The following is a 13576-nucleotide window of genomic DNA, read 5'->3' as shown; positions in this document are numbered from 1 at the left end:
GGAAGTATTCCTCTGAGCACTGGTTTCAATACGCCTAGCAGTATGCAATTTAAACATGTTCCTACATTTTAGAAACATCGAAAATAGTATTCATATCCTTTTTTTTTGATTACATAAATCACATTCATGTGATAAACGAAATATTTAGTCATAAATATTTACCATACATATTTTCCTTATTTTTCCCATATTGCCATTTTATTATATTCTATCCATGATATCCATGTTAAACCTTCAAACCATTTCATAGCAAAATCTATTCAACCATTCCAAATACCTCACACAATATATTGCTTCCGGTAGTTTCCACTACAAACGGATACCATTCCACCTCCGCTTACCTTTAGCGGACGCTACATTTCAGCGCATCAACAATAATTAATTCCAAGCGTCAATCGACAGTGAGATGTGAATTCAATTAGAAATCCACATTACCATGGCTCATAACTTACCCACGAACCGATACGTTGCCACCATACAGCCGGTACGGATATCGTGCTAGTGGAAAATGGATGAAAAGACGTGTTTGTCCCCGTACCAGCAGCATCACTGTCGGTAAGAAGGAGGACAATGTTCAACACCCACCACCAATCGCGGTTGTACCATTTTCCAGCTATTAATTTACATCTGATTGAGCAATTGATTAATTGAAGTAGTAAACAGAGCAGAAAGCAGCCCATCCACCATTGTCGTGCTACCACCGTGTGCTGACCGTTGCCGTGAGGGAAATTTGCAAAACTTGCCCATCAGGCAACAGGGTGTGCTGTGTGGTTTGCCGCACAGGTTTCCATACGGCACCAGGGAGTATGTTTCGTCGGAAGGTTTTCACAAGGAAAGCAAATGAACGACGCGACCACCGTGCTGCGTGTTGATGAACTTCGATGAATATTGTATCAATGGAAGTATAAGGCTTACGGCTATACGTACTAAGAGACCAGTTACGACGTGCGCCTAGCTCCCAGGTTAATCCGATGGCTGATGAACGGAGCAATGGGCTTGCTACCGCCGCTACCATTTAGTCGACCCAGGTGAATGTAGCAAAAGCTGGCAGGGTTAAATAAATGTGTTGATAAATTAAATTTACCACACGCCGACTTCCACATTGCCGCGAACAACAAAGCGGAAGCTGAGTACAAAAAGAAACGCCAATATTCGCATACTCCACAATATACCGCTTCTTCATTTGCGTCCCTTTCTTAAGATGTCGTTTTGTCGATGAATTTTACCATGTAATATAATCGCGACGTGTTTTGATGAAGGAATTTCGTGTGTGCATAAATTGTCGACCCCGCGTTCATTAAGTCGAATCCTGGTGGTCTAGACCACGGAAACCTCAGGAATCGATTAAACGGTCCTATTTGTGGTGAAAACGACCGCTTGCCACCGTGTAGGTGACACCTACTGCCACCAGCACCACGAAGGTAGTGAAACAACGAATGCTTTACCACAAAGTACGCATGAAAGCGGCTTTCCGGCAAATTTTAGCTGGCGTGTGGTAAGAAGCTCAAATTCTTGAACCGCCCGTGACACACCGATGTCGGCGAAATGAAACTGGGGAGCGTGTTTGGTACGATCCAGCAGTTGGAAAGTGTTCGCATTTATTAGTCAGCAGTTTTGTGGTTTCGGTGTAAAGCGCTCGAATCAATTAAATTGCTTCCCACCATTAGGCACGGTGGGAAGACATTTACATACAAAGTTTCTCATCGGTACAGGTTTGCTGGTATGATTTGATAAAGCGGCATAACACATTAACGTGTAAGTTGTTATTAGTGGTTGTTCAGCATTTCGGTGCGGTACCTGTTAGAAACGTAGACTGTGGGCCATTGGAAGGATCGTTTTAAATTTTTCACAATGGTTCATCAGGATTAATCAGTGTCTATCGACATGTCACAGGGCGAGTCACTCAAAGCGCACAAATTGCAGCAATGACAGCTTTTCCCATGAATGCCTATGTTTTGAAACTGGCCATGGTTAACAACATTAACCGTTGCTAAGGAAAGTCGTCCCATATAAATCGAATGAATGTGGCTGACGCCAGATCATACGCGTGTTTTCACTCGAACATAACCATGCTGTCCAACGTAGCTCCGGTTTCCGACTTTCGGGATACGAAAAATTGGAACATCTTCAAACTCCAGCGTACAATTCTGCTCATCTTCGGACTTTGGCCTGCGGATCATTTGGTGCGCCGTTGGTATATGAAGGTGCTCATTGCCATCAACCTTCTAACGCTCGCCCTTTGTATGGTGGGCGAATTTCTTCACGGACTCTATGCCTACTGGGAAGGTGATCTTAGTGAAACTATCGAAAGCATTTGCCCAACAGTGGCTCGTATTTCGGGTTTTTTGCGAATGGTATTCTATCTGATTAATGAAGAAAAAATTGAACAAGTGCTGAATAACATCAGACAGATGTTAGCAGGTATGTTACCGGGTGGAACAATCTAACACATCACTTTGTACTTCGCGCAACATGTGCTTGGGTGCGCTGTATTTCTTTTTTTTAATTTAGTGATATTTCACCTCAGAAAAAAATCCCAAATTACATGCCAGTTGCATTACAACGGTTTTGCGATCTATTGTGCTGTTTATTAATACATTTTATACACTTCAGACAAACATCCACGTGAAAAGGAGGTAACGAAACGTTTGACCAAACTGGGACAACAGTTTACTTTCTACTTGTTTCTGATGATGTTTTTTGCCGCCTGTCTTTACGGAGTGACACCTTTCTTCATCATGGCCTATAATTGGTCCCAGGGACAGAAACCTCTAGTAAAACTGTTGCCATTCAAGTTAGCGTAAGTACGATCATTCCGATTGTCCAAACTTTCCCCCAAAAACTTACTCTAACTCGCTCATACCTTTCGCAGATTGCCGTTTGATTCACAAAACTCTTTCTACTTTGTACTAACAACAATATTTTTAAACTACGCCTCCGCTCCTACCATAACCTCACAATCGGGCAGTGATGCACTATTCGCTGGCATTTGTCTCTACCTTTCTGGTCAGTTTCAAGCAATCCGGCTGGAAGTGGAAGCTCTCTCAGTGACACATGATGATAGGTCGTTGAAGGAATCTTTTAGCAAAACGCAACGCATAAATAAGGAACTGCGGCGTATCAGCAAGCGACATCAAGAGATTATTGACTTAGTAGCGGAAGTACGTCGTGCTTTTATGCCAAACGTTTTGCTTGTATACACGGCCACAGCCATCATCATGTGCATCGTTTGCATAGCATTGCTGGTGGTTAGTGAAAAGCACAGGTTTGCATACGCTCATTACGATTTGAATGTTTACCCTTCCCTTGTTGTACAGGTAGAAGGAATCTATAAGCTCACCTACTTACCATACGCATTTGCCGAGTTAACCTTACTGTTTTTGTACTCGTACAGTGGCACAATCATCCGCGACTCGGTACTTGCTAGGCTGGCAAAGCTTTTAAAAGAACTCATTTTCTTAATCCAATGTTTCATCTTCCAGAGTGAAGCCGTACAAACGGTGGCGTACGATTTCCCTTGGTATCGATTCGACCGCAACACTCGTCATCTTATTCAAATGATGATGATTAGAGCTCAATACGGATCTAACGTTGACGTACCATTCTTCGAAACATCCTTGGCCAGCTTTTCGACAGTGAGTAACATGATCATGATGGTGCGAACCGTTGCGATGTTTCCACATGTTTTCCCTTCCATTCCAGATCGTTCGTACAGCTTCTTCATACATTACCTTAATGAAATCCTTCTTGTAATTCCACACCAAACAACCGGCGTTTTCAAATTTCATCAATATTCATGGGCTATAAATAATCCTCAACTTTTTTTTGCAGTACGAGGTCAACCTTTAATCTTCGCCCCTGTGGCATTTACCCACAAATATTCACACTTGTAAAGAATCGGAAAATCTATATCATTAGTATAATTAGGTCACCGTCACTGTACTTTTGCTATGATGTTATCAACAACAAAAAACCGCCGTGCCGTTCGTCTTAGAAAACCCACCCCAAGTGTACCTTTCCAGGTTTGGTGCGCATTTTACGACATCACAACGATGACGCTGCGTTCAAGATGCACTTGCACTGAAAACATGACGACTTGTCAGGTACGACGACAGGTGCCCACCATCGTTACTCGCGTGGCAGTAGAGCAAGTTAATTACGGCAAGCTTAATGTGTCTAATAAAAGATGTTAATTGCTAGAACTAAAAGCGCGCGTACGTACCCTTTTACAGTAGGTGCTTTCATCTTGAACTGCCATCCCGTAAGACGGCGGTCATGCGAATGAACCACCAGGATCCTTCTGGTCACGAATAGGGTCCCCCTATTCATTGCATGTACGCCAGCTTAAACATTGTGCCTAGTATTTGAATCACACTCATGCATGGTTTTTAGCTTTTCGCTCATTGTACAGAACCACTTAAAATATACTTTCGCTTCAACCCATTCAAACCAAGCCTTTGCAGGCAAGTCTTTTCATTTGTGGTTATTGTTAGCAGCCGTAAAATACGAATGAAAGTGTGTGGAAATGCATGAATGTTGTTAATCGAATGTGTAACAACAACTCGCTGTCTTTTTGGATGACATTTTACACTACGAGTAACCCTTTTTCCGATTGTGGCCTTCTGTGCGACATATATCGCACCCCGTTCAAGGTACTGAGTGTAACATATGGTACAAACACTTAACCAGATTAACTTGCAATTGGATCAATTCAGCTAGAAAATTGAGTTCTGCACATATCCGATCATTGCCCCTGGTTTGCCACGCTGTCGGCAGGCGATTTCCTTGTTATCGTACAAACGTTTCCATCGTTTGTATTTCGGCTGTAGCAGAAGTTTTCTTCCTCTCTGATCCGGCATTTTCCCCTTTTATCTTATTTTCTTGTGTTGAGTTTTCTTGGACTTATTTTCTTGGAAACAAGCTAAGAAAAGTTAATTTGCTGCTTTGAAGTAGACTCATAACATAAACACCCTTCCACTGGTAAAAGAAGTATACTGCAGTTGCGAATTGAATGTATGTAATGATATTGGAATGAAGTTAATCAGTTCGGGTCAATAATAAACACAGACAGGCTGCACTTAAGTTGCAGCAAACTTTGTATTATTTTTTCATCCGTAAGTTCGAATCAAAACTAAGGAATAGCATGCTTTCGTTTTATTGGAAGACAAGTATTATTTTTTCACTATTCATTATTTTTATAATAAATTACTTACTTCTTCTTCTTCTTGGCGTAACGACATCTAATGCCGGTCATTTCTGCTTTACGAGACTTATTTTGACCACGTAGCCGGATAGTCAGTCCTTGCTACGGGGAGACGGTCCGAATGGGGTTTGATCCGCGGCCCTGCCGTGCGGACCTGCGCCGTTTATCACATACACCACTGGGTTGTATAATAGCTTACTTATTGTATTAAAAAAGCAAGAAGAAGCAGATAAAAGCCCTTTTTTTGTTAATAATTGTGTCATTCCTGGGGCTCACAAAAATAATGATGTTTACACTACATTAAAATGTTAGCAAGTGGAAAAGAACGTCTATTGATGACGCTTCAAAATGACAGTGGTCCCAGATTGCACTAAGGTAAAATAAATTAATGTTGACAGCTAATATAGATCCACACAAACTCATTTATACTCGTAATATTGCTGATAACCACTTAAAATGCATTTTGCAATAAGAAATACTTCCGAGATTTGGTCAATCCTTGAAGGATTTTCTCTAAAAGAACATTAGCAACAGCTCAGTGTATTTCAAGTTTTTCAATCTGTTTCCGTTAATATTGTTATATGTAACTTTCCGTTCGACAGTATGGTTCCCCTAACAAAATCATCGACGAGACTTCGCAAAAAAATATACATCAATTTCATCACCTTCTGGTCACTGGTTCGTGGTATCAACGGACATCCTTCATCTCTTCCCAGCATTAATCAAGCAAACTTTCCATCTGCCGCAAACAAAAAACGTCCAATAGCATAAGTTATTCAGTAATGTAGCAGAAGGGGGTAAAACAGCAACCAAACCAATTCGTCATCGAGTGGCAGCGTGGTGAGAAAAACATACCACAACCGTGAACGTATGATCGCTAATGAGAATCATATATCTGCGACACGCGTCACCGATTTTCCAAAGCTTTTCTTTTGCCTACTTCCCAAAGTCAACTAAACTTTCCACCTTCGGTGACTCTGTTACAGGGACAAAGTGGGGCGAGAATAAAATCATCGCTCGTGTACGGCTTCCACCGTATGTGGCTTCTATTGCCGTTCTCACCCTTCAGACCCAATGTAGCACATTTTCCTTTACACTCAAATGGTGCGAAAAGTGGCGTGTTCTTTTGTTGCGACGGTGACACTAGCGCTTTGCATCGTGTCACAAATCTTCGGCTATTCATTCACCATTATGAACGAGTTTTTTTTTGTTTCTTTCGTTTGCATCTTAACCACCCACAACGGGCTAGCTGCTGTTGGTGGATTATTGAGCACACCGTTACTGCTCAGTGTATTCTTACATTTGCACAACATCCTCGCCGCTCGTTCATTTCTTGTGCAACAAATTATGTCGAAATTGAAGTGAAGTTCAATGCGTAAAAACTGAGTTACTTTTGCAATCGGATGTGGACCAAACCTACCAATGGCCACCATGAAGTCGGCGATAGCCCGAATAGCTCTGGTTGCTTTAACGTGTGTGGACATAAGTTTTTACTACTGTCCAATGTTCTGTTTCAATTACCCAAGTCAACCATACCGACTCACTCCGCCAGGTGTGGTGGTTATAGAATTGGGTCCGAGTATATCCAGCCAATCGCTTTATCTAACTAACTTCCAGGAGTCCTTGTTTCTCTCTCTCTCTCTCTCTCTCTCTCTCTCTCTCTCTCTCTCTCTCTCTCTCTCTCTCTCTCTCTCTCTCTCTCTCTCTCTCTCTCTCGGTGGTGAGTTGTCAAGTAACGAAGAAGGTGCTATTGACCGTGAGCGTACTGTGAGCACCCACATGGGTAATAAAATATCGTCACTGTGTCCTACCAGCTAATCGCGTCCTCTGCACGCGCACTGTCCATCTTCCCAATCATGCACAATACACTCAGTTCGCTATGGAAATTCTCGTGTCTTCATGTCGCATGATTAAAATCGGATTGCCTTTGATTAATTATGAACCCTCGTCGGGTTGATCGGGAGAATGAATTAATCAACATCCAGACCTTCACTTCATCCGCACGCACTAATTTCGCTCTAATGCAAGAAAATGATGCTTAGGAGCAGTTGGTTGGTTATGCAAAGTTGTTTACTTGCTATGACACCATACTATACAACGCAACTACCGTATATATCTGTGTATACAGTGAAGAATTCGAAATGGCGAAGTATAGCCGTAGTCGAGAAATTAATTATCTTGCACCCGAGCAATAATTAACAGCTGCTATAACCAACTTATATCAAACTTCAATATCAAACATTTAGCTAAAAGTATACATCTTAAGTCACTCTCAACCCTTTTCACAACAAACGTCATTTATTTTTATCAATATCCCTGCAACAAGCCTGCAGTTTGATGAAGGAATCTATTTGTCTATTTGCCGATTATACAGTTATGTTCATCTCGCATAAAAAAGTCAAACAAGCTAACTATCTATTAAACCTCGATTTAAACTCTTTAGATGGATAGTTGAAATACAGATAGCTTGCATTAGACATTTAAAAAAAACTTGATACATGGTAATGCATGTGAGTGCATTCGACTGCCTTCCTTCCATCGTCATTAGTTTGGATAGAGTCCATCAAGTTTATTACTTGGAGGACTTACTCGACGATAAGTTTAGATTCGACGCTCGTGTGGATTGGCTCATCGTCAAGCTTGCGAAAAACTGTGAAATGGTGAGTAAACTATTGAGTAAACTATTGAGTAAACTATATAGTATTTAGTTATCCCATGTGATTCAATAAAGTGTAACTGCAGTTGTCATCACAATCTCGCTGTTGATGTTAAGATTATAGTTGTTTGCGTAAGAGATAGTAAAAAAAAGAATGAGGCAAAGGTGGAACCAAAGGTGCGTAAAAGTGGATATTCAAGTGATACCTGAAAAGCACTGCGGTATTCGTCTATTCATGTTGTAATTAGCTAATCTCTCTCTTCTTGGCTTTAACGACCTTACAGGTCGTTACGCCGTCCATTTCTGGCTTACTAGACTTCTTTTTACCACGTAGCCGGATAGTCAGTCCTTGCTACGGGGAGACGGTCCGGATGGGATTTGAACCCGGTCCGGTCGTGTGGACTGGCGCCGTTTATCACATGCACCACCGGGCCGCCCCTCAAATAGCTAATCTTCTCTCCCAATCAGCTTCTCCTGTTGCGGAATCTTATATCATGTCAGTGTCCGAGGTACTGGTCATATGCAAGGAACAGTGAATCCCCAAAGCTGGTAGACCGAAGCTGAGCTGTAGTAGTTTCATGATGCTACCACTAATCAACAAGTTTTTTTGACATGGATATTACATAAAAACATGTATTATAATTTAAATATCTTACAGCTGATTTCTTCTTTCTCAACCCTGTGTTGGGATAAGAGGTAGGTATGAGGTTAATATTGCAACAACACACATCCTTATCATTTATTAACAATTTTGGTAAGATGAAAATTCCTCATACTCATGAATATTTAACTTTGAATTTAGACACGCTTTTGTTTCCTTATCACAGCAAACCAACCATAGAACCGATCAATCTAATACTCATTAACATGCCGCATTATCGTGCATCGAACATTTACCACAAAAAATATCAGTGTATTCTTTCAAAAGTCCCACTCTTGTTCGTTAAATTGCCATTAATCTTGGGCCCAACAATTACGCCCTTCGTCGCGCTACATGCCATTTTACAAAACGAACCACTCGAACGCACTAACTAATGATTGATGAATGCTGATGATTGATAGATCCCGCTTGCAGTGCACAATTTAATTTGAGGCATAGTGCAATTCAAGCAAACGACGCGCATACGCCTTCAGTTAACCACATCAATGTGTCACAATTTCCATCGAAAGAACTAAATGCCTGTTTTGGCAGTGGTTCTGTAGTGCACGAGCTGTGCCCCTCCTTACCAGTGCGTCACTGGTAACAACTGTACAAATATTGAACTTTCCGAGATGTTTTACCCCATTTGTGTGAGCCTTTTCTTGCAAACGTTTTTGTTTTTGTTTGCTGCGGTAAAGTGTGTGTAAGTGTAGCAAGAATAGGACTAACCAGCTAGTAGCTTAGTTATGGTTTCTTTATTTAGCAACTTCAAACGCCCACCTCAGTGAGCGCTCTAGTTAGGTTAGATAAGCTGGAATTATTGAAGCTGATTCTACAATATTGGATAAGAAGGCTCCAATGTTTCCTGCCTCGGCTGATGCAATGAAGTCCGTGATCTGAGTCTGATTCAACAAAGATAATGTGCCCACGAAAGTTTAGTCAGCGATGCCAGAACTGGTTACAATAATGGCCTGGGTGAAACTAAACTATAAAAGCAACAAAATAAATTGCGGTTGTGAAGTTTTTTTTATATTCAGTTTGGTTAGATAAAATTACTCTCCTCTGTTTTTTCACTACGTTATTACTTTTTTTATTCATAAAATACATGCTTAATTGCAATCGCATTTACCCTAAAAAAGAGAAAGCAAACGTAACGATCGCATTCAGTATTGATCCCTGTGCAGCCGTATACACTCCCAAGGAAGTGTATAATTTTTATTCGATTTGAATTAGTAATCAACTTAAGTTTATTTATTCATAGTCACTGAACATGCATTCCATTTATCCATTGCATTAAAAAGACCAATCAGTTACTAGTTGTCCATCTTAAGCTATAGTTGCTTTCAAGTGAACAATGGTTACTAAAGTGATTCCATTCTCCAACTCTGATCAAGATGATGTGACCGTACCGTCGAAATGGAAAATCTTTAAACTACAGCGTATGATTCTGCTTATCTTCGGATGCTGGCCGTCAGATCGTTTAGGACGTCCTTGGTATATGAAGGCTCTTGCCGCCATTAATCTACTAACGCTTGCGGTGTGCATTGCGGGTGAATCACTCTATGGTGTCTACTCTTACCGGAATGGTCGCTTAAATGAAGCTATCGAAAGCATTTGTCCAACCGCATCTCGTCTCTCCGGATTCTTACGCATGAGTTTCATGCTAAGCAACAAGCAAAAAATCGTGAACGTTCTTAACAGGATCAGCAACATCATTCAAAGTAAGTAAATTTTCTACGGCGTTGTTGGCTTCCTTACCTCAAGCTTGTCCCAAGATCTTGTGATTTGGAGAACCAAATCACATTACTCCATTAGTGTTTGCATATTTCAAGACAAAGTGAACAAAAAAACTATCACCAAACACCAAATGTTCATAAATCGTTTGCTTATGATCTTTATTCTACTGAGCAGATCAGCATCCACGTGAAAATAGTGGTACTACACGGTTAATGTTACTCGGACAACAGTTTACGAAATATATGTTGTATGCAAGTGTCGGTACCGCCGTATCATACGGTATTATACCGTACATCATCATGGCCTACAGTTGGTTTCAAGGTCAATATCCTCTCCCAAAGCTTCTACCATTTAAACTATTGTAAGCACAGAGACGCATTACCGTCTAACGTATAATCAAATAATATAAACAGCTTTTTTCCACAGGCTACCATTTGATTCGCAAGATCCGGTCTTGTTTACATTATCAACCATATTTCTTAATTATGCCTCAATTTCTACCGTTACCTCGATGTTGGGCGATGTTACACTGTTCACCGGGATCTGCCTGTACATTTCCGGTCAGTTTCAGGCCATCAAGTTGGAAATGGAAGCTATTTCAGCGACACTCGACAATAACTCCGTGAAGAGCTCCGCTTCCGAAACTCGACGTGTAAATCTCGAACTAAGGCGCATCTGTAAACGACACGAAGATATCATTGATTTGGTGGCAGACACTCGCAGTGCCTTTACGCCTAACATTTTAATCGTTTACATCTTCGCATCTATCATGCTATGTGTTGTTTGTGTTGCAGTATTTGCAGTAAGTATGTACCTAATTCTAAAGGGACTTTCTTTGACACATGAGTTGTATTCGCTACAGGTCGAAGGAATCTATAAACTCATCTACATTCCTTACACGATGTCTGTACTCACGGTTCTGTATTTTTACTCGTACAGTGGTACGGTCATCTCCTATTCGGTACAGCATGCAAGCTTCTAATTTCTCGATGCACTGTTTGATCAAATCTTTACCATATATTTCAGAGCGATTCCGTACAAACGATGGCGTACGATTTCCCTTGGTATCGATTCGACCGCAACACTCGTCATCTTATTCAAATGATGATGATTAGAGCTCAATACGGATCTAACGTTGACGTGCCATTCTTCGAAACATCCTTGGCCAGCTTTTCGACAGTGAGTAACATGATCATGATGGTGCGAACCGTTGCGATGTTTCCACATGTTTTCCCTTCCATTCCAGATCGTTCGTACAGCTTCTTCATACATTACCTTAATGAAATCCTTCTTGTAATTCCACACCAAACAACCAGCGTTTTCAAATTTCATCAATATTCATGGGCTATAAATAATCCTCAACTTTTTTTTGCAGTACGAGGTCAACTTTTGTTCTTCGCCCTTGTGGCTTGTACCCACAAACATTCGCACTTGTAAAGAATCGGAAAATCTATATCATTAGTATAATTAGGTCACCGTCACTGTACCTTTGCTAAGATGTTATCAACAACAAAAAACGTCTTAGAAAACCCACCCCAAGTGTACCTTTCCAGGTTTGGTGCGCATTTTACGACATCACAACGATGACGCTGCGTTCAAGATGCACTTGCACCGAAAACATGACGACTTGTCAGGTACGACGACAGGTGCCCACCATCGTTACTCGCGTGGCAGTAGAGCAAGTTAATTACGGCAAGCTTAATGTGTCTAATAAAAGATGTTAATTGCTAGAACTAAAAGCGCGCGTACGTACCCTTTTACAGTAGGTGCTTTCATCTTGAACTGCCATCCCGTAAGACGGCGGTCATGCGAATGAACCACCAAGATCCTTCTGGTCACGAATAGGGTCCCCCTATTCATCGCTTGTACGCCAGCTTAAACATTGTGCCTAGTATTTGAATCACACTCATGCATGGTTTTTAGCTTTTCGCTCATTGTACAGAACCACTTAAAATATACTTTCGCTTCAACCCATTCAAACCAAGCCTTTGCAGGCAAGTCTTTTCATTTGTGGTTATTGTTAGCAGCCGTAAAATACGAATGAAAGTGTGTGGAAATGCATGAATGTTGTTAATCGAATGTGTAACAACAACTCGCTGTCTTTTTGGATGACATTTTACACTACGAGTAACCCTTTTTCCGATTGTGGCCTTCTGTGCGACATATATCGCACCCCGTTCAAGGTACTGAGTGTAACATATGGTACAAACACTTAACAAGATTAGCTTGCAATTGGATCAATTCAGCTAGAAAATTGAGTTCTGCACATATCCGATCATTGCCCCTGGTTTGCCACGCTGTCGGCAGACGATTTCCTTGTTATCGTACAAACGTTTCCATCGTTTGTCTTCTTTTTTCTTGGCCTGCTCATGGTAGACATGGCCAGGTCACCAATCCGTTTCCATGGAACTCGGTCCAGGGCTGCAGTGCTCCATTCACGGCTACATTCGATCGCCGACAGGTTCGACTCCACCTGATCCAGCCAACGAGCTCGCTGTGCTCCTCTACGTCTCGTGCCGAACACCTTGCTGACAAGCACCTTCCTGGTGGGGCATGAGTCCGGCATCCTCCGTTAGCATAGTCCAGGACCCATACCCGTAGAGGACTATGGGACGTATCAGTGTGCGACATATCGTGTATTTCGTGTGTTGCTGGAGTTCTCTGGATCGCAGGAGTTTGCGGAGCGGAGTAGTAGACACGATTTCCCTGAACAATGCGCCTTCGGATTTCGCTGCTCATAATGTTGTTCGAAATTACGTTTGTATCAAGGTAACAGAACTCCTCCTCCACCTCGAAATCGTCTCAGTCAACTGATACTCTGCTCCAGATTGATGCTCGTTTCAGACGCATGTAAGCGTCGCACACCGCCGCAGATGTTCGTTCGATGATGTCGATGTCTTCCGCGAAGCCGAGAAATTGGAGAGAACGCGTGAAAATCGCGCCCCGGATGTCTAAGCCCGCGCTTCGCATGACACGTTCCAAAGCGATGTTTAACAGCAAACAGGAGAGTCCGCCCCCTTGCCTAAGACACCGGTAAGATTCAAACAATTCCGGCAGAATGTTCAACACCTTCACCTCGCACTGCACCCCATCCATAGTGGACTATAACAGACGTATCAGCTTCCCTTGGAATCCGTGCTGCTGCATGGTGTTCCATAGTTCGGTCCGATCTATGGTATCGTAGGACGCCTTAAAGTCAATGAACAGGTGGTGCGTGGGGATCTGATGCTCTCGGCACTTCTGGAGGATCTGCCGTAGAGTAAAGATTTGGTCGGCGGTCGATTTGCCTCCAACAAATCCAGCTTGGTAGCTTCCGACGAAATCTGTGGCAAGAAACGAA

The 13576-nt window shown here is 41.9% G+C and overlaps 2 protein-coding genes across 5 annotated transcripts; both read left to right on the top strand.

The window, feature by feature from the left end:
* The first annotated feature begins 2432 nt into the window (after positions 1-2432).
* On the top strand, positions 2433-4822 carry LOC125761060 (odorant receptor 22c-like). 2 transcript variants are annotated; one of them, XM_049421854.1, is made up of 3 exons: positions 2433-2800; positions 2873-3416; positions 3483-4822. In XM_049421854.1, exons 1-3 carry the CDS (start codon positions 2691-2693, stop codon positions 3891-3893), a joined length of 1065 nt encoding a protein of 354 aa, XP_049277811.1. In that variant the 5' UTR covers positions 2433-2690; the 3' UTR covers positions 3894-4822. The 2 variants fall into 2 exon arrangements, with proteins under 2 accessions (XP_049277811.1, XP_049277810.1); XM_049421853.1 differs by having other exon boundaries at positions 2873-4822.
* Positions 4823-8445: 3623 nt separating this feature from the next.
* On the top strand, positions 8446-11740 carry LOC125761065 (odorant receptor 22c-like). 3 transcript variants are annotated; one of them, XM_049421860.1, is made up of 3 exons: positions 8446-11197; positions 11263-11415; positions 11483-11624. In XM_049421860.1, exons 1-3 carry the CDS (start codon positions 10748-10750, stop codon positions 11531-11533), a joined length of 654 nt encoding a protein of 217 aa, XP_049277817.1. In that variant the 5' UTR covers positions 8446-10747; the 3' UTR covers positions 11534-11624. The 3 variants fall into 3 exon arrangements, with proteins under 3 accessions (XP_049277817.1, XP_049277816.1, XP_049277815.1); XM_049421859.1 differs by having other exon boundaries at positions 8981-11038; positions 11099-11197; positions 11263-11740; XM_049421858.1 differs by having other exon boundaries at positions 8982-11197; positions 11263-11740.
* Positions 11741-13576: the final 1836 nt, after the last annotated feature.

Source organism: Anopheles funestus, chromosome 2RL (assembly GCF_943734845.2).
Source record: "Anopheles funestus chromosome 2RL, idAnoFuneDA-416_04, whole genome shotgun sequence".
Taxonomy (NCBI): Eukaryota; Metazoa; Arthropoda; class Insecta; order Diptera; family Culicidae; genus Anopheles; species Anopheles funestus.
The sequence above is the reverse complement of the archived record's forward strand: the minus strand, read 5'-3'. Positions and strand labels throughout refer to the sequence as shown.